The sequence below is a fragment of the Chinchilla lanigera genome, unplaced genomic scaffold, assembly GCF_000276665.1.
Source record: "Chinchilla lanigera isolate Chin_1 unplaced genomic scaffold, ChiLan1.0 scaffold00073, whole genome shotgun sequence".
Taxonomy (NCBI): domain Eukaryota; kingdom Metazoa; phylum Chordata; class Mammalia; order Rodentia; family Chinchillidae; genus Chinchilla; species Chinchilla lanigera.
The window spans coordinates 1,501,318-1,526,005 of NW_004955474.1; the positions used below are offsets into that span (position 1 = coordinate 1,501,318).

Genomic DNA, 24,688 nt, shown 5'->3' on the forward strand with positions numbered 1-24,688 from the left:
GAACAGCATCCAGGTAAAGTCTGAGGGCTGTCACAGGCTGGTGTCTTTTTTGGCCTTTACTTTCCGAGTCCGTGTCTGCAGTGAGTAATGACCATACTCCTCCTCGTGAGGAGCTGGTCCGTGGACACAGCTTTCTTGTTTCATCCCTGTGCTCCCCATCCCTCCATCTCCTGGTTCCCTGCCATCTCTTGTAAAATCTGCAGTTTCCCCAGAATTATTTTCCCAGTACTGCAGCCGCACAGCCCAGTTTCCACTGTGCTGGACAAGCGCTCAGCTCCGAGCCCATCCGGGCCTGGAGGAAGGGTTTGGAACAGCTAGGACCCCCGGTGCTGCAGTACAGGGCGAACGTGGGGGACTTTTCTCCCCCTTTTACTGCAGGAGCTGATCTTGAGGTATCCGCCAAGGACAGAGACAGAGGGCAAGAATCCAGAGCTTCACAGTGGGGGCTGGGCTCACCTCTCTCTCTCTCTCTCTCTCTCTCTCCCTCTCTCTCTCTCTGTGTCTGTCTTTTTGAGCCAGCATCTCGCTATGTAGCCCAGGCTGGCCTCAAATTCGCAGTGTTCCTCCTGCCTCAGCCTCCCAAGTGCTGGGTTTACAGGGGTGCGCCGCGCCCGGCTCACCTTTGCTCTTTCTGTGCTATGGAGGAAGATCCCAAGTGGAGGTCATGTGAATGATGAAAGCACTGGGAAGTACAAACAGAACAAATTCTGACTTGGGCTGTTATTGCTTAACAACAACTGTCATTGCCCTTTGCCGGCCAGGCGTCTCCTCCACTTCCTGTCCTGGGAGGTGTGTGCTAGGGCTGGACTTGGCCATCCCCAGAGCTCCATGTGGTGAGGGCTTGGCCACCAGCCTGTGGCATTTGGCCAGCGGTGCTGCCCTGAGAGGTGAGGCCAGGGGAAGCTGGGCCCCGCAGGGCCCTGACGGGATATTTGGAGCCGGCCTTTCCTCTCTCCCCTTTTGTCCTGGCCCCTGAGACGCAGGCACTTTGCTCCCGAGCCTGCACTCATGGCCTGGAGCCTCTGAACCGTGAGCCGAATGCGCTCCTGGCTCAGCCGACTCTCTCCACGGCTAGTACCACTGGCTCAGGGATTCCACCAGGTTGCCAGGGCTCCCGCCAGGAAGAAGCAGAGCCCAGTCCTCAGCCACTGTCCCTGCAGCAGGCTCAGGTGCGCGTGTCCTTCCTGGGGCAGCAGTGGTGGTTCCACCAAGCCTTACACTGTTGCTTACACGGTGACCCCGAGGGCCATGGGGAAGGCAGTCTTCTGACTATGCTGCCCAGGCCTCTGGGGCACAGCTGGGAGGACGAGCACCATGGCCAGTTGGCAGCCTTGGGTCCCCCTAATCACCTGCTGCAGGGAGGGCGGCGATCTTGAGTCCCTGCACGTGGCTTGGAAACCCTTGAGACTGTGCGGGGCGGGGAGGGGGGCCTCCGGGACAGGGAGGGCGTGGCTGCCCAGCCTGGGAGGATGAGCAAGGTTTGCCGTCATCCGAGAAGCTCCGGCTGATGAACGCTGTCTGGAATCTCCGTCGCCTCTTGCTCTCACCGCAGCCTGGAGGCTGAGGCTCACCTACAGCTGCAAACCGCCTGCGCTAGCCCCGTGACTCACCCACGCCCCTTTAAAGCCACACCGGGGCAGGGCAGGGGCCACTGGAGAAGCCATGGCTCTCAGGCTCTGCTGTTCCCGCTGGGCACTGCTCTGCTGGCTGGTGGCATTCGTGGCACAAGGTAAGGGCTTTGTTTTTACTCGCATGTGTGTCTGCTAATTAACAAGGCGCAAGGGAGACAAGCTGCCTCCGTGGTTACACATGCCAGCCCGGGAAGCCTTTCCACCACCCCTACCTCTGCGTTAGGGAGAGGGGCTGGGTCCTGTGATCTGAAGACGGGGGCCCTGGTCTCGGGTGCACATCCTCTCTGACTTCGCCTGGTGAAGTGACGGCGTCATTGCTTTGGGGTTGTCAGGACCACGGGAGCGAGTGTGGGAAGCTCTCCCTCCCCACTGGGAGTGCTAACAGATCCTGGATGTTACAGTTTCGAGGCTGACGCCCTCCTCCCTGACGTCACCCGCAGCGTGGTCCTTTGTCTGCAGCGGCTGTTTGCTCTCTCTTTGCCACTGGGTTTCCGTCACAGCAGTAAGCTAGCGTCAGTGCTGCCCAAGGAGCACGGGTTTCCTTGCTGGAGGACACGAGACTAATTTCTCCACTGCTCCTGTCCTCTCTCCCTGCCCACCTGCCAAATCTCTCAGGGGCCTGAGCCTTGGGATTGGTTTGCAAACCTCTGGGAAAGTAAAGAAAAGGACGAGGAAGAACAGAGAAAGGGGAAAGAAAGGGAAGCAGATGCATTTCCCACTGCTCACCTTGGTTCCCGAACGATGCTGTTGGCAGTCGAGACCCCGTGGGTGGCCCTGGGGATCCCTGACGCCCTCTCCTCATCCACACAGCACAGGACAGGCTGGAGAGGGGCTGTCAGAGCCAGCACCCAGAGTCTCCCACCGACCCCTGCACAAATGCTGGCCACCAGGGGACGAGGGGCACAGGTTACAGCCAACACCTGCTCGGGTCACCAGACGAGCCCCAGTCCATGTAGGCAGTGTCTTAAAAAGAGCTAGCCACCCCCTCTTCCTCGCCATGTCATGGGGCCAGCGTGTCCTCGAAGAGCCAGAGCCTCTCTCTGGAAGGCTGGGAAACTCCATAGCTGAACAAGTTCTGCTAATAGGAGAGATTCCTGATGTTTCTATTTGAAGGCCCAACCGGACCCTGCAGTGTGATTTCTGAGTGCGGCAGTCAGTCCCACAGGCTCGACTCTCCCCACCCGCCGCGGGCTCCGGCCGCCGCCCACCTGCCTGTGTCCGGGGCCTGTGTCCCGTCTGTGTCCTGGGTCCCCAGGCGGGGCACGCACAGTCCTAGACTCTTCCACCCCTGCTCCCTCCTCTTGCTCTGTCCTCTACGTGTTGCTGTTCCACCTCACAGCCTTTCTTGAGATACATTATTTTATACGGCAAAACTCAACCATGTCGTGTTTATTTATACGTGTTAGTCATGTCTAAGCTTAAATTTGGAGTATATGGATATTGATTTCTTCCAAATTTACCTGAATAAAGCATTTAACTATTTAGACTACCAAAAAAAAAAAAAAAGACATTATTTTTAAGCGGCACTCCTTCCCTCTGACGCCTTTGAACTCACACAGAAATTGGTGCCTCCCCCGGGTATGTGGGGTGTCTTTGTCACTCTGCCTTGTGGTCTCCACATCGCAGCCTCTTCTACTCCCTGGGCAGCTCTGTGTCTGTCATTTCTGCATCTGACTCAGTCCCCAGTGCGGGAACCTGCTCGTGATCAGGACCACTTGAGCTCAGCATGGAATGGGAAGAGGCTGTGGATACTCTCCGAGACGCTAAGTGCTCCGTCTTCAAAGCAGAACTCTGACTGCAATCCTTGGTCATGCTAGGAGTCCACAAAGTGAATTGAGCTGCAGTCACTGTAAAGACGGTCACAGGGCTGAGATCTATCTTTGGTCCAACTCTAAAAACATATGAAAATTTCTCTAAAACTTTGTGTATCAGAAACTTGACTTAAACATCAAAAACAAACTTGCCAAGTAAACTACAACAACAGAAGAACAAAGCTTTCTTCTCTAAACATCACTATAGTTCACTACAAACCAGTTGTTTTCTACCCAAATAACCACAGAGTACGGGTAATTACAAAAAAGTTCTCATCGCTACCCTTTTTAAAAAGTGCTAGTTGTTGATAAGCTATGACTTTCATGTCTAGACTATAATAGAGCCACCCAAAATTGATATCCAAATTTCAAGCTGTATTTTGGGTTTGTTGTGTTATATTCTGATTTTACATATAAGCTGTTACTGCAAATGTTCTGAGACTGGAATGAAATACTTTTTATGTAATACTTTTTATTAACTACTTTTTATCAAATATTTTTGAGTACCACAAAAATACACAAAGAGGAACGGTCAGTGTCTGCCTGCCTTTCACTGAGTTTGTCAAACTTCTACTGAAGTAAGCCAAGAACTGTTCCGACTCTGAGGACACCAGCAGTGACCAGGGCATCAACAGCCCTGGTCTCCATGGAGACCCTGTTCTTATGACCTCTGGACCCTTCGGTCTCATCCCTAATGCACGACAATGCATACGATCTAACCAGAGCGATCCAAGGATCAGGGCTTATGCTGGCAGAAACCTTCCCTCACGTTCGTGTAACGGAAGCCAGCTAACCCTTCCAAAGTGTACACAACTTATCAGAGAGTGTTCTCCCTGCTCCACACATCTTATTCAGATAAGTTCGCAGCACACGGATGAGACAGGTAGCATCACTTTCTCCATTGTACAAATAAGGAGGACGATTCGAGATTAAGGAAGCTGCCTGTGGTCCATTATTAAACACTGAGCTCAGGAAGCCCTGCTCTGCGGCCTGTGTAGATGAACACTGGGCCGCCCGCCTCTCAGCGTCTCTGATCTGTGCTTCAATACTGACCCACTTTGGTCTCCTTCAGCTTGCAGAATTCCCATCTCTGACCTGCCGTGCCATTAGTGGCTTGCTGGCATGGAATATGGAAAGCATCACACTGGCCCTGAGAGGGGCGCGTGGGGACTTTGGGCATTGTAGGTACAGATCAGCAACTGATCAGCTCAGCTCTACAGCAGGCACTGGGTTAGGGTTGAGAAGACATTGGTCTACAAGGTGGTCTCAAGGGCAGCTCAGTGGGACAGAACACACCCGCCACGTGATAGTCACGGGGCTGAGCCAGGCTGTGGGAGAACCTCGAGAGGCCTTCCCAGCCTCCCAGGAGGGAGAGCTCCCTGAGAGACGGGACTTGGAGTCTAGACAGGAGAGCCAGGCCATGGGGCAAACGATGGTGCCCCAGGCATCTGAACCCACTTCGTAGAATCCCAGGGCCAGTGACGACTTTTGCCAAAGTAGCTGTTGTGGAGTGGAGCAGTCAGGTGGTTAGACAGCTCCATGCTGCGGACTTGTCTCTGAAGACAGAGGAGGAACCACACAAATTCATGGCAAATCACCTCCATCTTCCCCAGAAAGGAGCAGCTAAGCAATCTACTCAGGGGGAGAGAATTCTTCAAAGAAAAGTGTTGGAGGACAGGCCAGCAGTTTAGCTCAGCGACATAGCACCTTGCTAGGCAAGCACAAGGTCCTGAGTTTGATTCCTGGTATACCAAAAAAAAAAAAAAAAGTACTGGAGGAGATTTGAGGAGATAGCACAGATTATGAAGACTGAGAATGGAGTGGCACAAGGATAAACAAAAGGACTGGCGAACAGGATTAAGTCTGCTAAAGGGGGTGACTATACATGGTATCAACTCACACAGAGGTGTGGCCCAAACTTTGTGAGTTGTGGCAGGCTCCTAAATCCATCCCACGGCAGCCACATGTTAGAGCATTTATGCTACCAAGTAGCAAGCGACCTGGCAGAATCACCAGGTGTGGGGTCTCCTGGAAGAACGTTTTTTCATGCGGTCCTGCCCACGTTTGTGGGTGCGGGAACGGGGCCAGTGTATACTTTGATCCGACGCCCCGAGGAGGAAAACTGCCTGGCAGATCCTAGCAGCCAAGTGCCCTGGGGTTGGCGGTGGCCCCAGGGCCCAGAAAATGAGATGAGCCCAGGAGGGAGGGAGGGGTTCATTTGCTTTTAGCAGCAATTTACTGAATTTCAAAAACAGGCCCAGGTAAACCCTGTCTGAGAGCCAAATTTCGTGATGCAGCTTAGCAGGGAGGCTGTCTTCTCCTTTAGTGGCTGAATTCTGGGTAGTTTTTCTGTCGCAAAGGTTCAGATTTATCAAAAGGAATGAGTAATGTGAGACTGAATCATCTTCTGTGGTTGAGAGACAGAGAGAGAGAGCAAGACCAATTAAACAACCACTCAAATCACACGGAACGTTTCTGAGGAGCTCTGCGGTTACTCCTTCCACTAATTAACACCCACCCGAACTCAGAGCTGCGCAGTATTCTGCCTGGTTTGCTTTGACCTGAACGTGACGTAAGAGGACTCTCACTGCCTGTACCCTTTCCCGTGTAACTGCCGCTCAGCGTAACACTGTGGGTGTGCATGGTTGCTCTTGTCACCGCCGGTCCTGTTTCATGCGCAGCGTCTGCTTCCCCATTGCACTGGCCGCCCAGGCTCAAGCTGTCGTGCCTGGGGCTGCCGGCCTTTCTGCTCACAAACACCTTCGCCTTCTCTGAGTCCCCTCCCCAGGGTGGAGCGCTGGGTCACAAGGAGGCTGTGTTTCCCGTCACTGGATTTGGCCGCTCTCTCAAATATTCTTTCCGATGTCTCTGCTCCTCTCTTCCCATTTGCCGCCTGTGTTTTCAGCCTGCTTGCTGACTGCATTTTCCTTCCCGCAGGAGCAGAGGGGCTGGCTCTGCCTCCTGGAGGCACACAGCACAACGCCCACCCTACAGACTGCCAGATCTTCCCGCTCACCCCGCCACCCGCCACAAGGAGCCCGGTGACCCGGCCCCGGCCCCGGCCCGGCACAAGGACACCCAGACAGCCCTTGGTCTTCTTCCCACAGTGGCCCAGGGTCCCCCCCAGGTTCCCAGGCCCACCCTTCCTCCCTCCGGACTGCAGCCGCCGCTTCCCGTGGCAGCCGGGGTTCTGGCCACGCTGCTGCGTGACCCCCAGGCAATGTCAACTGGGGACAGAGCTGCGTGGGGAAAGCTCGTCGTCGGAAGAGACTGGGGAGAGGTGAGCCCTGAGCCTGAGGAGCAGGAGGAGATCTGGCCTGTGACCAGCCGGGGAAGATTCCATGTCCGCCTTGCAGCTAGAGTTACGGGACCAGAACATGAAGCTACTCATTTTATGGCCATGACTAGAAATCATTCTCCTCATCAGCAGTGAAGACAACGGATTATAGGTGATTTCTGTTTGAAAACTAGGGCAGTAACTATGTCATTCTTATCCCTCAGGGGATTAATGCAAATAAAATCCTAAAACGGGACGTTCCAATAATTCCTATCCACACCGAGAGTCGAAGATTCAGCCCTGTCTTCTAAATGACAGGGGAGCACATTTAAAGAAAGATCACTATGATTCCATGAAGACATGAATGGCTTTTTTAAAATATTCTGTAGGAAACTTACTGAGCAAGGTGAACTTACAAAGTGAACTTTGAAAGAAATGATAAACATTAAAGCAAAAATGGATGCGGAATCTGACTATGGGTATATTTTTACGTTTCGACTTTTTATACTTTCAAAGTTAAAAACTGAATAATCTAACACAAATAATTATGTTGAAGTGTAATATCCAAATTGAATATTAACCTTTGAAGCAGGTGGTGTGACCAGCCTCACAAGTTCCTCACTACTGTGGTCACATAAACGTGAAATGAAATGAAAACTTCCCCTGAACACTCAGCACAGGTCCACACACCAAAGCTTGATTAAAGAGCCATGTACGTGGGTGTCCTTTGAACTTTAGGGTTCTATGAACAAAGATCACTCAACCACAGGGAAGGTATGTTCTCAGGGTGCAGGACGGGTCCCATGGGCTGCACCCGTGGCCTGGTTGTTTCTTGCCGGGAAAGCTCACCTCATACCTGTGCTGCTCCTCTTGCCTGTGTTCAGGATTTGATCGTGGTCTCTACTTCCCCACCCAAGTGGTCAGGGGCTTCCACTGGGTCTTTAAAGAATGCTGTGCAAAGGAGGCCGCTAGTACTGCTACAAAGACAATCAGTCAGTCAATCAAAAACACTAAGATACGAGCACAGGGTGGGGGGTGCCTGGGAGAAGGTGAGCCGTATAAGATCACTGTGCTGGGCTTGCTCCAATAAGTGATATAGCAAGTGATAAATGTCTTCACTCACTTAGCACTAAATATTCATTATTAGAACTGGCATTTGCTTTAAATTTATATAGGTTTATATAAAAACTTATTTGAAATCATCATCAAGAAACTGTATTTTGAAATAAACCTTACCTGGGCTTTGATTGCTCGGGACATACCAAAAATGGGCCATTGTGTTCATTATCTTTTTTGTCCTTTCAACAAAATCCTCGAGAATAACACCTAAAAGGAGGGGAGACTTTTTTTTAAAAGGAGGCTCACAGTTCTTGAGGTTCAGTTCATGGTCCACTGGGGGGGAGGTGTGGCCTGGGGGAGGCGGAGCATCATGGTGGAAGGCGTGAAGGAGGAAAGCTGCTCACCAGGAAGAAGAGGGAAAGAGCTCTGAGGAAGGGTTACCACACCCCTAGGACCGTTCCCTTCCGCTGTCCCCACCTCCAGTGTGCCTCAGCCCCCAGCACCACCATCAGATCATGGTCCTCCCCCCTGAGGAAGTCAGCGCCTTCTGGCCCAATCACCTCCCCTCAAAGCCCACCAGCCAATCAGCCTGTAGCTCATGAGGTCCAGGGGACACTTCAAATCCAAGCCATGGCAGCCATCTTCAGGCAAATGAGGAAACTGACAGGTTTGCTTGTGAACCCCCTCCCCTCTCTGCCCCTGCTCCTTATCCTGCCATGCTTGCCCACACCTATGTCCTCAGGCCTCACAGTGCCCTGGCTGCCCATTCTTACCCCAGACATTAGCACTTTTGCAATATTGGGGGTCTTTTTTGAGACAAAGTTTCACTATGTAGTGCAGGCTGGTCTTGTACTCAAATGATCCTCCTGCCTCAGCCTCCCAAGTGCTGGGATTATGGGCATGTGCCACCACACCTGGCTTCAAGGACTATTGCTAATAAATTCTCTGCAATTGTAAAGGAAATCAGTAAATCCACCTTAATTACAATGATAGCTTTTGTTTATCAAATTTTCTTGGCAATTAAGGGAGTTTTAGAGTGTTTGAGATATTGGTCTTTTATCAACTTTAAATACTGCAAGTATTTTTTCTCAATTTGTCATCTGCATCTTTCGCCTATGCAACCTCCAAGTCTGATATAGACCAACTTTTCTCAGTGTGATATGTTTTTAGGGTTTTAACAGGTCCTTCCTCAGGTCACAAATATTATTTTTTATAAACATAATTTTACCTTTCCTATTTATGTTTTTAATTTTTCCATAATTCATTATCTCATGTACCATAGGATGCTGTAGGGATGATTCCTATCCTAATTGATATCCATTGTTTGAAAAACTAGTTTCCCAGACATAATCTCCAAGAAAAGCTTACCATTTCATCAAGTTCCCATGTGTACATCGGTCTGTTTTTAAGCTCTCGGTTTTGTTCCATTACCTTATTCCCACATTGGTCTTAAAACTGTGATTTAATTGCAATGCCTTGGCCAGACATGGTGGCTCATGCGTGTAATCCTAGCACTCAGGTGGCTGAGGCAGGAGGATCATTGTGAGTTCGAGGCCAGCCTAAACTGCATAGTGAGACCCTATCTCACTAAAAGACAAATAAATAAATAAATAAATAAATGCATGTCTTCATATGTAATACAGTGAGAAAAGAAAAAAATAAGCACTTGAATATTCTATCAATTGGTATTTAGCCAGGATGCAATAAGCAAGATTTTCCTGAATAGTTTAGGTATATATCAATAGAATTTTCTTTTTCCAACTAGGGTGAATTTAAATTGGAAGTTTTTTAAGAATTTTGAATTTAACCCTGTGCTCCACACTGGACGCAACTGTGAAGACAGGGACACACCCTCCAGGCAGATCTCGTTTTGAGGTGAGGCAGGCAAGGGCTAGACAGCAGCAGCTCCACGGTCTGCACAGAAGGACAGTGGCCAGCAGGGACGGCTGACGCAGGTGGATGCACACACAGAGGCCTCTCCCACTCCTGCCCCATCTCACCTGTCCTCTAATCCTCACATCAGGAGCACTTGCTCTTCAGCCACGCCCTTGCATAACTCAGAGACACCCCCAAAGCTCCCCAGGATGTCCCTGAGATGCCACCCCACCGGAATGTGCAGGTCACCTCCTCGCCCCCTCCTGGCTTCACTTCCACCCCCAACACGACCACATTCGAGCATCTCCCCATGTGTTTCGTTATCTCGTTTGTTGTATGTGGAGGATCTGTAAACATGGCTCACCCCTTCCCCAGGACGGAGAATGATCTGTGCACGTAACAGAGACACGATCAGATCAAGCAGTGAGTCTTTAACCGCTGATGTCCAGCTCTACCTGCTTCCAAATCAGCGCACACATCAGGGAAAGCTCCAGAGGTAAAATCTTCACGCAGAAAGAACTTACACTGAGGACAGGAAGACAAGGCACACACACACCTCCCAAAGAAAACAGCGACTGGCCGTGTGTGCACTTCCACCTTCCCGTCAGGAGTGTTAAAAACAGATTCTCTGCTTCTCCAAAGATACGAGTCCTCTTCTTCAGTAGAGGATGGGCTGGAATGGCAACCCAAACCAGACAATCATCTATTTAACTGCCACCCAATTAAGTAATTTTTCAGAATTTTGTTAGCTATGATGTAAAAAAAGATTTGAGTCCAATACTCTTCGTAAAATCTCTCCTCCATGTCCACATCAAGAAAGTTGGTTTTGGCTGGGATGTAGCTCAGCGGTAGAGCACTTGGTGGGCACGGGCAAGGCCCTGGGTTCCACCTCCAGCAACACATGTGCACATGCACACACACACACACACCCACACACAGCCAAACACAGAGGCCGCCTAGTTATGTTAAAATGGCTTTTAAAACTGTTATTCTTCAAATATCTCTTCAATGGACACAAGCAAACTGATTTTCTGCCAATAAAACTTACCTACTCTGCAGCTAGATTCTTCATGGAAGGTTTGCTACACCTTCTGCACATAATCAACACTTTAACTTCTCCGGAAATATCTTTCACGATATCTTTTCAGTTGGAGAATTAGATGCCTACTGTCACTCAAGATAGAGTTTGTACAGTCATACTGATAAAGTTGTTCCAGTTGTGTTTTTAAAGGTTTCTGTTTCCGGGGCTGGGGATTTAGCTCAGCGGCAAAGCGCCTGCCTGGCAAGCGCAAGGTCGTGAGTTCGGTTCCCGGTACCGGAGAAAAACCAAAAAAAAAAAAAAAAAAAAGTTTCTGTTTCCATATTGGCAATACATTTCTCCTTCTGTACAGTCTTTTGTTGTCTTCCGTGATTTAAAAAAAAAAAAGAAACTAAATATATTGAGCCAGGTGTGGTAGCATATGCCTGTAATCCCAGCACTCAGGAGGCTCAGGCTGGAGGACTGTCTCAAGTTTGAGGCCAGTCTGGGCTACATAGTGAGACCTGTCAAAAAAACAGTAGGAAAAATATCTAGAGGAAAATGTCCAATACTTGAGCTATAATCTGCTTCACCCTTTTTGAAGCTCTTTAATATCTTTTATTCACAGAAAGAATTCAAATAGTCAATAAATATATGAAAAGAAACAACATATGTGTAACTTCAGCAGTAGCCAAGAAAACATGTCAAAACCAGTCAGATTGACCAAAACAAACTTTATGAATGTCTCACATAAGGTCAATTTATACCACTGGTGAGAATATAAATTGCACAACCGGCCTGGAGGACAGCTCGGCAAAATGAACCCCAACACAAGATGGCACACAGCTTCTGCAGCTTCCAAGTGTTGCCTCTGGCAGGCTCCTCCTTGGAAGGTGATGCTCTGAGTCGGGCTGCGATTCGCTGACATCCATTCACACGACCCTACTTCCTGTCATGCCTTTAGTCCACATAAGGCCCGGGGCTCTAGCCTGCCAGTGTAGCCGCTCCCATCACTGCAATCGCATCAAGGATCAGCAGGACCCTCAGTCCTGTGAGAGCAAAGCCACATATAAGGGTAGAGGAGACTTCTCAGCTCCTCCTGTGGAAGTAAGGATGCCTCCCAAGTCTAAGCTGAGTTTTGTATTACTTAACCGTGTTTTCCACATCTAAATAATCGTAACCATATATTTATGTCAACACTCATGATTCTTCATCTACTCAATGACACAGGGTAAATTCTTCAATCTCTTTTTCCGACTAGGCCTGGCTATGTAGTCCAGGCCAGGCCAGCCTGAAACTTGTTATGTAGTCCAGGCTGGCCTCAAACTCATGACCCTCCTGCCTTGGTCTCAGCCTCTCCCGTGCTGGGATTATAGCTGTGCATCACTACACACAGCTCTTCCAATTTTTTAAGCCTACTGCCTTGTCTATAAAATGTGAACAACATTCCTTTCATAGTTATTACTATTACCACATAAAAATCACTCTACTAGACAGTGTCGTATAGAAATAGGTAAATAACGTGCAGCACCTATTTTTATTAGAGGCACTGATGTTTTAGTGAGGTGGTGACATTGTGTTCTCCACCCTTATGTAGGGACAGCAAACATGCCAACTTGTATACACTGTCTTCATTTCCCTGGTTTTCTCTTATGCTGACGCATGTTAACAGACAAAACATTTTCCAAAACTTTGTAAGAACCTTTCTCACTTTTAAGGAAGGACCTGAGTGCCAAGGTAAAGAATAAAAGAATTAACGCTATACGGTGGGGGAAATAATTTTTTACTGAACACAGGAAAATGCTATTTTCCAGGGTGGATTTTTGTTTTAAAGAAAATTTGTCCATGTGTAATACACTCAGCATCAGACAGCCACAAACACCTCGCAGCACAAAGCTCATAGTCTCAGGGCTGACGTGGAGACCTGCGGTGAGGCCCTGTCAGGAGGGCCTGCTGGGAAACATGCTGTGGGTTAATTAGATGTTCAAGTCACTTCATGTTTGAAGCCATTAAGAGGTTAAAAAAAAAAACAAAAAAACCAACAAGACCCTTTAAAAAGCAATACAAGACGGTAATTTTCATACAGGTGGAAGACAGATTAAGGGCTCCTTTCTCATGTAAACAAACAGCACAAAACAATGGAGAAAGATGCCTTCAGTCCAAATCAGAGTCAGTGCCTGGTGGTGTCCGATTCCCTTCCAGAGTGTCAAAGATGAGTCTGCTGGATGTTCAGCCTCCTCTCATCTGCGAGCCAAGCTCTGAGTGCAGCACAGCTAAAAGAGGCAAGGTTGAGAGTTGTGTGTTCTCTGCCCGGCTTCTGCGCTCCCACTTCAACTGGAAGTCAGACATTTTCAACCGGAAGTCAGACATTTTCAACCGGAAGTCAGACATTCCCAACCGGAAGCAAGAGATTCTCCCCCAGGAGAGTTGGCCTCTAAACCCGGTTCTGCCCCAGCTCTTGTCAGGTGGTCTTTGCAAGATGTTATTTCATCACCATGCTTCTTCTATCACTAGCTGTACAGGGAAATTAACTTATCTCCCACCCCTCCAGCCAAAGTTTCAAAAGAAAACAGCAAATTATTTCAAACTTATTTATTAGATACCATACAGTGGTGTATATGCTATTTATAGTCTTTTCATAAATCTAAATTAAACTCATCCATGGAACTAAGATATTTATTAATTTCCAAACATTCATACACACAGCAAGCCCACTGAGACCCCCACTAGTACAGATACACGTTTCACATCAGTAGGTGAGTAAATCCCACCAGTGTAAAGAGACTAAATAAGCATAAACTTCTTTTTGAAAAAACAATTATTTTAGTTCAGTGTTTACTACTCCAATTTGCAAAATCTTTCCCTATCCACTCAGCCAAGGGTCTAACCACACATGATCTCAAGTGCCAAGGCAGATTTAAGGGGTGATTCATGTTCCCTTCATTCTAAAGTGCACAAGATGCTTAAATTGCCAAAGATACTAAAAGCCTAGTATGATTTTTTTGTACCAGGAGTCAAACTCAGGACCTTATGCTTGCCAGGCAGGCGCTGTGCTGCTGAGCTACATCCCCAGCCTCCCAGTAGGAATTAGAAGGCAACTGATCCTAGACTTTCAGACATCGAGCTACTATCTTCTCCCTGATTTTCACCTAAAAACATCACTGAAATAAGCTGGGGGTACTGCTTGGTTTTACATGGCGTCGCTTTCCACACCACAGAGTCAGTTGGCAATACTTTCCAAAGTGAAAATAAAATGATATTTTAGTGTGAAGCTTATTAAGGCCAATATACTAGTCTCCCGTCCCCCAGCATGCTGCCTGTGGTAAACTAGTCATACACCTCGTAAGAGGTTAAAGACAGAGCTTCGAAACCAAAACCAAACTTAACAGAAATCACCTTCTATAGACTTGTACATCAGAACCCTGTATTTTGCCTCCTCTGAAATGTCCTCTTCTTTTGAGGCCCAGTATCTAATGTCAGAATTTCAATACCAAGCTCCTCAGGACAATAAAGAAAAGTTCTGGTTAAATTCTTGGGCTAAAGTCTACCGAAGGACTTTTGGAAAAACACCACACTACACTAATTGGATAAGGCTAAAACCTTGTATAAATTCTGGTCTCCGTCACAATTATCCTCTAACATGATAAATGCAGACCACGGCTGGAAAGCCAGGAAAACAGGAACCTGAGGCCCAAACCAGCCTAACCACGCCCTACAAAGCCGCAGACCTATGCACCAGAAGCTGTGTGAGGAATGTGGGTAGATGACTTTGCACTTTGGTGAGCAGCTCTGGGGAAGGCCTAGGTGTCTGAGGTAATGAGGAGACTGGAACTTCTCCGGCTTCTCCTGTTACCCTCAAGCTACCACGGACAGAGTGGAGTCCAGGATAACAGAGGTTCCCTCCAGAAGCCTCTTCCACCAGGAGCTGCCCAGCGTGGCTGCTTGATTAGGGGCACCGCCTCCCTAGCCAGTTTGGTACGTACGCTTTTCCTAATGAGCAGCCCCACATGCAGCTCCAAGGCACTCTTTGAACACTTCTACACCCCTGCTCCAACCAAGCTCCTTCACAGGGAACCTTGGCACCAGACTCTCCTTACACAGGGGACAGTGAGGCAGGAGCTGTGCTGTCAGCAGTCACAGCTTCTCCTCAGGGTTCTCCGAAGATCAGATGAGGGCCGTGACTGAACATCACCAGTCATCAGGACCGCAGACCCACACCTCCCAGAGAGCAGTTACGCAGTGCCTCAGGGCCTGCAAATGAGTTTTAAGTGTGTTTTCATAGTTAGGACAAGGGAAACATTTTCTCTTCCACATCCTCGCTTTTTCATCTTCTTTAACAGGAAGCATTTATACAAATAGCACACCAAGTTCAATGCATGAATAATATGACCTTTTATAATATTTCTCTTTCCTTTTTACTCACTTTTAATCTTGGCTATCTTTAAATATACAATCTATTAACAGCAAATACACATTCGTATAACAAGACCCATATTGCCACTCTTCAGTAGATACATCTTGACAGTAGCAACAGACTGGAAAGGGGAGGGGGGCACTTGTTCAGTCTCTTGCGAAACCTCCGCAAGCCTTCATCTTCCCCTCCTCTGCAAACCCTTTCCCAGAAAAAGCAGGCAGTTCAGAAGGAAGCAAAACCACGCATCTCTCCACCGAGGATATCAGCACTCCTGTCCCGGAAGGATGTCATCTCAGATGCAGCACCTGAAAGTGCAGCGAGAGACAGGGTAAATGGTTTTATTGTTGTTGTTTTTGCGTAAGAGCTCTCTGGAAATTGATTTCTACTTCATTTGCTTTCTCACGCTGTACTTGTATATATATTGATAATAGTGGAGGCTACATGGGCTAAGGAAACAAGGCTATGTGCATTAAATAAGATTTTAAAGGCCATCTTTAGGATAGGATCACCAGCAACCCAGAGGAGTATGTACAACCTGCTACCTCCTTTTATGCAAACAATGGCTGATGTTGATAAAGCAGATCCAAGCCTCGTAGGGCCTGCGGTTTATGTGAACTGGCTGTGTGGAAGCTTGCGTGCAGGAGCTCGGATGGCGCAGTGTCGAGATTTCTCCCTGGACTAGAACAGCCTGTGCAAAGGGGATCAAACCCAAGTTCACTTCTCAGTCAACTCCCTTTGATGCCCTGGATTTCAAAGTCATCTGTGGAGGTTAACGGCCTAATTTCCTTTTTTTTTTTCCTGGTAATAGGAATTGAACTCACAACCTTGCGCTTGCCAGGCAGGTGCTGTGCCGCTGGGCTAAATCCCCAGCCCACTCTAATTTCAATAATATTGCTGCGAGAACATGAGATTTCATTACCCTCCTATTTTACAGAGCTAATGCAACATGAAACATTGAAGTACTGGCTTAAGGTCACACAAAACAGTACCGCCCACAGAGGTGTGACTGCAAACTGGGATTTACTGAAATACTCACCAGGGAGCTCAGCCACAAAACTGACTGAAGGACTTCTTACGTGCTCCATGACGCACTCTTAGGTGCCCTCGTTAGGTGCCCTCGTTACCTACTCCATGTTTATAATTTCTGTTTTGGAAGCACTAAGAACTTCTGTCTAACAGCGTTGTTGGGAAAGTCTGCCAAGCAGCCCTCTGGCTACCTAGGTTTACACGCCCCTCCGGAGGAGGAGACGGGGCTGCTCGGTTCCCTCCGCGAGCACCGGCATCCCTAAGCTGCAGCAGGCTGGTCTCGGAGAGGAGTGAGCTCTGCATAAGGCGGTTTTGCACCACAGACACTACTTCTGGTTTTCTAAGTGACACGATGCCTTCTCTGTCAGGAGCTCATGCAATCAGAGAATGTTGCACAGACACAGTTCTTCCGTAAGACATACAACAGCTCTGTGTACAGTCACACGGCTTTAAACGGGAGCAGCCAGACCTACCGCGTCCTCAGTGCTGGTGCTCCACCCGGGGCAAATCGGCAGCGGTGTCCTCTGAGAGGGGTGACCCCAGCACCTGAGAGGTAAGAGCCAAGCGGCAGAAGTTCTCAGTCATTACAGAAGCCCCACTCTCCAGAATCCTCTTCCTGCTGTTCAACTATTAGAGGCTTACAATTAAATATTCACAGCTCACGTTTCTCGCACAGGAAAGGGTGAATAAGAGGACATCATTCCTGGACCTCTTAGTCTAGACGTATGTCAAAAGATCCTTTTGATCTGCCACGGGCCACTTCGTAACCCATCTCTGCTACTTCCTACAAAACCCAAACCTAAGGCGTCAGAGTAGCCGTTATAACTACGCTACACGAAGTGAAGGAGAACATACCTGAAACGAATGAAAGGGTAGAAATTCTTTTAGTCCCTTTTTTGTGGTAGGGGGAATTGAACTCAGGACCTTGCGATTACCAGGCAGGCGCTCGTGTGTCAGTTATATTCCCAGCCCTCTTTTTATTTCTTATGACAGGAATTCTTTTTTTTTTTTCCCAGCCCTCTTTTTTTTTCTTATGACAGGAATTCTGAGTTATAAAAATGAACCAAATGGATATCCTAGGATCACAGAAACACAGTATCTGAAATAAAAAAAATCTGACTGGATGGTAATAGCAGGATGGAGAAGTGAAATATCAGCATATACGGATCTAGGTCTACAGGAATTGGATACTCAAGAATAGGAAGAAAGAAGATTTTTAAAACGTAGAGCCCCAGGAACCTGTGAGAAAATACCAAAAGGTCTAATACACATGTCATTAGAATCTCAGGAGGAAAAGAAGATTATGGGGGCTGGGGATTTAGCTCAACGGCAAAAGCGCCTGCCTGGCAAGCGCAACGTCGTGAGTTCGGTTCCCGGTACCGGAGAAAAACCAAAAAAAAAAAAAAAAGAAGATTATGGAAAAAATACTTCAAGAAACAATGACCGAAAATTCTCCAGACTTTGTAAAAGATGTTTTTAGATTCAAGAAATATGGTCAACCCCAAACAGAATAAATTCAAAACTGCCCTTTATATTCAAGCTACTGAAAAAAATAATCTTGAAAGCAGCTAAAGAAAAATGAAACTCTGCCTCAAGGGGACAACAACTCAAATATCTGAGGATTTCTCAGAAAAAAACAATAAAAGATCAAAAGGCTGGAGGAAGAGCTGGGAGAAAAACACAACAAACACTAAGAACCTGGCGACCCAACTCCAAATCCAGTGAAAATATATTTGGGGGACTGAGGCAAAATAAAATCATTCCCTTTTTTCTTTGCTTTTGCTTTTATTTTGTTGTTGTTGTTGTTATTTGAAATGGGATCTCACTATGTAGTTCAGGCTGACCTTGAACTCCGAGTGATCCTCCTGCCTCAGTGTCCCAAGTGCTAGGATCACAGGCGTGCACCACCATGACCAGCCAGTCATTCTCAAATGAAGGAAAACTAAGAGAGTCCTTCAGCATCCACCTTGCAAAGCAAGACTAGAGGGACTTTAAAGCAAAAAGTAGAGGACAGCAGGCTGAGGCTGTCACTGCACGCGAACAGTCAGTGTGACTGCTCTTGTATAAGGTTCAGGCTGCGGGGAAGGGAACGTGACTGGAAAGCTTCTGTGTTTGATATTTACTTGTATGAGTAGGATTAGTTATCTATATCGGAATGCCTAGAACAATCTCTTAATAATACACAGACATCACCAAAAACTCCTAACATAATCGAAAACAAAACAAGATCAGAAAAGAAAAACAAATGACAGACAGAAAATAAATAATAAAAGGACAACATCAGACCCACCAGACTGGCAATCAGGTTTAACGTGAGTGGCCTAGTGTGCAGTCGGCTGCATTGTGAAGCGGCGTCCTCAGACTGCCCGCCTCTGAGCTGACACCCTGGCTCTGGCGCTGCTCCGAAGCCCTGGCCCTGGGAGTCTGAGTCACCACTGAGCTGATCTCAAGAGGCTCTCGTGGCCCCGAGGTGCGTGAGCTCTTCACAAGGGCAGAGTGAGCGAGACACGCAACGTGCAATGGGATGTGAAGATGGAGAAAGTGAGCCTCATTCATCCCGGAGATTCAGGGATGGTTCAACATACGTAAGTCAACAAATGTAATGCACTATATTAATAAAATCAAGGACAAAAACCACAGCCTTCCTGTACACAAATAACAAACATACCAAGAGAGATATTAGAGAAACAACTTTCACAACAGCATCTTCCAAAATTAAATTCTTAGGAATCAATCTAATGAAGGAAATAGAAGTTCTTTACATTGGAAACTACAGTATTCTAGAAAAGGAGATTGAATAGGATATCATAAAATGGAACAATATCCCTTGTTCTTGGGTAGGAAGAACCAATATAGTGAAAACGGCCACACTTCCACAACTGTTATATAGACTGAATGCAATCCTGATCAAAATACCAATAGCACACCTCACAGAATTAGAGAACACAATTGTAAAGATCATTTTGAACCAGAGGAGACCTAGAATAGCAAAAGTAATACTGGGCAACAAAGGCAAGGCAGGGGGCATCTCAATCCCTGATTTGAAATTATACTAAAAATACCATGATAAGAACAGCATGGTACTGGTAAAAAAACAGGCCAGGGGATCAGTGGAACGGATTAGAAAATGCAGAAACAGGGGCTGGGGATTTAGCTCAGTGGCAAAGTGTCTGCCTGGCAAGCGCAAGGTTGTGAGTTCGGTTCCCGGTACCAGAGAAAAACCAAAAAAAAAGAGAAAATGCAGAAACAATTCCAAACACATTCAACTAGCTTATCTTTGACAAAGGGGCAAAATTCCTTTACTGGAGGAAAGATAGCCTCTTCAATAAATGGTGCTGGAAAAACTGGCTCTGTACACGCCGAAGATTAAAACTTGACTCATATCTCTCACCATGCACTAAACTAAAATTGAAGTGGATCAGAGCCCTAAATATTAAAACAGAAACACTAAATCTGCTGAAGGCAGAATAGAGCTCTTTAACACATTGGTAGAGGCAAAGACTTTATGAACAAAACACTGACTGCATAGGAAATATTACAAAGAATCAATAACTGGGGTCTCATTTTCTTAAAAAGCTTTTGCACAGCAAGTGAAACCACCAACGAAGTGACAAACCACAGACAAACCACAGGGTGGAAAAAAATTTTGCCAGCTGTTCCTCAGACAAAGGACTAATATCTAGAATGTATAAAGAACTAAAAAAAAAACCACAACCAGATCTCCAAATTTAAAGACTCAATCCAAAATGGGATATTTAAATGAACTGATGCTTCTCAGATGAAGAAGTAAAAACAGCAAATAAATACATGAAAAAATGTTCAATATCACTGGTCATTCAAGAGACGCAAATTAAAACAACACTAAGATTCTATTTCACTCCAGAAAGAATGACTATTATTAAGAAATCATCCAAAAACAAATCCTTCCTCCAGCTATAGGAACCCTTCCCCACTGTTGGGAATGTAGACTGGTGCAACCACTGTGGAAATCAGTAAGGATATTCCTCAGAAAATTAATGACCCAGCTATTCCTCTTTTTGGTATCTTCCCAAGTGAATCAAAAACATTATACCACAGAGATATATGCACATCTGTGTTGATAGCAGCAGTTTGTAATAGCTAAATCTTGGATATGTAGGGGACAGTGTATCTCAGCATATTATTTTAGATAAAATCATTTTAGGGGCTGGGGATATAACTCAGCAGCACATGGCCTGCCTGGCAAGCACAAGATCATGAGTTCAATTCCCGGTACCAAAAAAAAAAGATAAAATAGTTTTAGTAAAGGCCTAAAATGTGTCTTGAGAATCCTCCCTGGACATTGGAAGAGCAAACTTGGCCCGGGAATGTCTCCCTGAGATAAGGAACACCCAGGCCTAGATAACCATCGGTGACCCTGCCTGGGTAGTTTCATCCCTTTCCCTGGCCCTAGGTAAACATAAAGGAATGTATAGGTTGTAAAAAGGGAAACAAACAGAACATAATGGGAGAAACATCTGTCATGGTTAGACAGGCGACGGCAAACTGACCTGGGATCCCACAGGATGAGAGAAAAACCGCATGGCCACCTGGGTCAGCACATGTAAAATCCCAATTTGTAACCATGGAAACCCAAAGCATATTTAAGATCTGAACCAAAACTAACAGGCGCCGACACCGCCCAACTTGCTAGTTGGGGACGCTCGGTGGCTAGCCTGAAATTCAGTAAACTCTGTTTGCCCTAAAATAGAGTCCTTCAGTCTCCTGTGGAATACAACCCGTTACAGAAACAGCCCGAATGCCCATCCATCAATGAATGGATAAAGAGGATGTGTTTTTTTAAATGTAATGAAGTACTACTCTGCCACAAAGGACAACCATGAGACATTTCAAGCTCAATGGACGGACCTTGAGACCATCCTCAAGTTAAGTAAATCAAACACACATGTGTAAATACTGTACTGTTTCTCTGGTGTGAGAACTAAAAAGGTAAATAAGGACCAATATGTATAACAGATACTGGGAAATAGGAAGAAACTGTTAAAATGGGAAGGGGAATGAGGGAGAAGGGAGGGGAAAGGAAGGAAAGGAAAAGAAAAAAATAGAAGGAAAAGATGGAAACAAAGCTTTTGTAAATCAGGAGGGAAGAGGGGTTAAAGGGAGGTGAGGGGACTGGAGAAAAAGAATCAAGATATATCATGTACAGGCACAAATTCCCTGTGATTAATGTGGCCATGCATAGCTAAAATAGACCAATAAAATTAATTTAAAAAGAAGGTACTAAGTGCAATGAACTATAAGACAAGATTTAACAAACGGAATTCTATAGCTCCAACCAAAAAACCTGCGCAATTCTTAGCAAGCTGCTCCCAAAACACGTTTGAGGCGTCCGAGAGCTGCCCCAGCCCCGCGTCCCTACGAAGGTCATTTCTGTACCTGGTGCAGTGCCACGCTGGAGGCGTGCAGGTCAATGGCAGCCAGAGACGGGATTCGAGATTCACAAAGAGTTTTGTTCTCTTTCTTTGTAGGTCTAGAATTTCGAGCTATATAAAGATAACCACAAACACAGCGAAAACATCAGACACTCTGCTAGTTTCTCAGACTGTCCGCGTGTCCCTCAGTGTGAATTTATGACACATATATTTACCTATTTAAATATGTAAAGTCACCATAAACTTTTATTGTTAATATTCTGCTAGTTAAATATAATTTTAAATACTGTAAATGCAAGGGCTGACAGAATCAGAGCGCCACGCACGTACCCAGGCCCTCCAAGGCCCTCAGTTCCGGGAGATGACTGTAGCTCAGCTCGGGCAATCGCACCTCCGTTCTGGAGTACTCCTTTCGCTTCTTACTTGCCTGCAGGAGGTTCTTTTCACTGGAGACCTGGCATTGTCAGAATGGCTGGCACAGATAAACTAGTTCAGGTGCACTGGAGATTCTTTATAACTACTACAAATGTACCCTAAAAGGTGTGGATTTGACGGGCTGGAGTAATTAAAAAACTGAAAGATCCTAACAACGTAAGAAGCAATTTCATACCTCGTCCTCACTAAATTCGCTGAACTCGACAGGGGCCTAAGCGAATCACTCCGTTTCTCCCCAGCCCCCTGCCAGTCACTAGCGTCCCAGGAACAGGGAACGGTGCCTCCTCGCACCTGCCTGTCACGGCCCAGATGTGAGCGGGTTCCCATGCATGGCCAGCACTTTCCTCCAGGCCTGTTTCCCACTCTTGCAGGAAGATGCTGTTGCTCCTTCGCTACGTCTGCCCTCGGAGTCAGCACGCGAGACCAGCTCCCCAAGATTATTATTAAGTAAAGCACAACTTGCGGTTATTTTCCTAATCTTCTTCTTATCACTTCATAGTTGGTAAAGTCAGAAAAAAATCATAAAGGGAGGAATAGTAGCACTTGAATTGTGTAACTTTATAAATTTGATACTTTTTTTCATTTAAGAACTGAAAAAAAAAAAACTGCAGAAACCCTATTTCTTTTCCACATTTTCCAAATAAGTGATACATAGATTATGTGATTTTCTAAAAAATAAACGTACAACGAACTCATATATATATGTATTTACATGCATATCTAAATAATGAAATGAACACACAGCAAGCACACATGCAGTGGTCATGCCAAGCCCCGGGGTCCTGTGAGTGTAACCAGTCTCACAGGCGCTGAGGAGTACGGCTCCCTTTCTCCTTTTGGAAGTTTCTGCTTATTCTTTTAACAGGACAACTGCTGAGGCTCAGAACTCAAACTAGCTATAAAGTAAGCTCATTCAAAAAACTACCGACACGTACAAGAAAGAAAAAGAAAAATGAGTTCCAACTACCAAACCATTTCAACACTGACAAATGAGACGCACCCTACGTTTCTAACTGTGCTTTAATTCACACTCGGGTAAGCGCGTTTGTCTCCAGCCCCCCCGTGAGGAAGGCCGAGGCTTAGCTCTGCCTGCACTGGGGCTTCGTTACAGAAAAACCAGGAGGCCTCCCCTCCACAGTCTCTAGTCCTGCCACCGAAGAATTAACACAACCGCAGACAAAATTATTCACCAGCACTGATTATGCCACGTCTAAACACAGGCTGACACCAATTCTGGTACAATGGCATTGAGCCAGCCACTCTGGAAAGCCTTGCTGGTCAAAATCACCTTCCAGGTAGACCAGGATTATCGAACACAAACACCCATGTGGCCATCAGGGTGTTACCAAAAAGGAAATTGCTAAGAGCACAGAAACTCCAAACAAAGAATAACTGGAAGAAAACCAAGCCGGGCGTGGTGGCGCATGCCTGTAATCCCAGCACTCAGCAGGCTGAGACAGGAGGATCGTTGCAAGTTCAAGATCAGCCTGGGCTACAGAATGAGCTCAGGGCCAGCCTGAACTGCATAGCAAGACGGTGTCTCAAAAAGACAAAAAAAAAAAAAAAGGAAAAAAGAAGAAAACCAAATGCAGTGTCTGAGTTATGAGAGACATAGAAGGGATTTTCAGCTCTGAAGATCGTGAGGGTAGAGGAGAGAAGCTCATTTTAAAAGGTATTCCCCTGGGAAGAGCCGCACTCCCCTTGCCTTGTGAACAGGTAGCCATTCCCACGTGTCTGTTTGGGGCCGGAGCTGAGTCCAGGCCTGGTGCGTGCCCAGCATGCGCTCTGCCCGACCTGCGCTCTGCCCGACCTGCGCTCGGCCCCTGAGCTCCGCTCGGCCCGCAGCTCCTGCAATGTGCCGAGCACTGCTGCACGCAACAGAGAAGCAGGCAGGAAAACAAAGACAGCGCCCGCCTCGGCCCCGGAAGCTCACGTTCCACCTCAGGGAAGCAGGCCGAGCAGAGCAACACGCACAGAGGACGCCACCCATGGGGGGTGGACAAGAATTAGCAGAGAGGGGCCACAGAGCAGCGGGAGACAAAACACTCACGAACTAAAGAAAATGGAGCGCACAACAGGATTGACGGGAGCCGAAGAGGACAGAAAGTGCCCCTGCGGGGTCACCGGGAAGAGCGCTCCCGAGCGCAGGAAAGGGACACACGGAAGCCCACAGGCGGGAGGCCGGCCACATCCCAAGAGTAAGGAGGACATGAGCGTGGATGGAACAGAATGACCAAGACAGAGAGTGGCGGAAGGGGGAGGAGGGACACCGCCCCACGCAGGGGGACAGCCAAAGGCAGGCACTGAGCAAGAGGACACGATGGCCTGAGGCCCCTTTAGAAAGCAGCCTTCCCGAGGCTGTGCCGGGCACCACGAGACTCCTTCTCCAGCCACCTCGAGGCCCGAACGTGCTGCCAGCACTGAAACCTGACAGGACATTTCTAACCGTGCATCTCTCACTAGACCACGAGCTCCAGGAAGCGACTGGCTTTGTTTAGTTTCAGCGTGTGATACACAATACGCAGACGATCAAGCTGTTAAGGCAGTTTATGTCCTCATTTTCTCTACACCGAGAACCAGTCAGCAACGTCAGGTTAAGAAGATTTGCTATGCTGCTGAATACAATGAAAGAGAGGGCACTGAAGCCAGGTGTAATGGTACATGTCTGTCATCTCTGCCCTCTGGGAGGCTGAGGCAGGATGACTGCAAGTTTGGGTCCAGCCTGGGCAAC

General features: G+C 47.2%; 2 protein-coding genes across 3 annotated transcripts in view; one reads left to right on the plus strand and one right to left on the minus strand.

The window, feature by feature from the left end:
* The first annotated feature begins 1,480 nt into the window (after window positions 1-1,480).
* Window positions 1,481-7,990, plus strand: LOC102009830 (chromosome unknown open reading frame, human C4orf26). Its single transcript, XM_005401319.2, has 2 exons — window positions 1,481-1,729; window positions 6,380-7,990. Exons 1-2 carry the CDS (start codon window positions 1,663-1,665, stop codon window positions 6,724-6,726), a joined length of 414 nt encoding a protein of 137 aa, XP_005401376.1. The 5' UTR covers window positions 1,481-1,662; the 3' UTR covers window positions 6,727-7,990.
* Window positions 7,991-13,248: 5,258 nt separating this feature from the next.
* The window catches only part of Cdkl2 (cyclin-dependent kinase-like 2 (CDC2-related kinase)), a 35,555-nt gene continuing 24,115 nt past the window's right edge, over window positions 13,249-24,688 (minus strand). Inside the window, exons 10-13 of one of the 2 annotated variants that reach the window (XM_005401320.2) lie at window positions 21,853-21,976; window positions 21,527-21,633; window positions 16,585-16,657; window positions 13,249-15,390 (exon numbers count right to left, since the gene is read on the minus strand). In XM_005401320.2, coding sequence (XP_005401377.1) covers window positions 16,592-16,657; window positions 21,527-21,633; window positions 21,853-21,976 — 297 coding nt within the window. In that variant the 3' untranslated portion in view covers window positions 13,249-15,390; window positions 16,585-16,591. Of the gene's footprint in view, window positions 15,391-16,584; window positions 16,658-21,526; window positions 21,634-21,852; window positions 21,995-24,688 lie in introns of those variants that run through there. The other variant, XM_013502778.1, reaches the window with a different exon arrangement.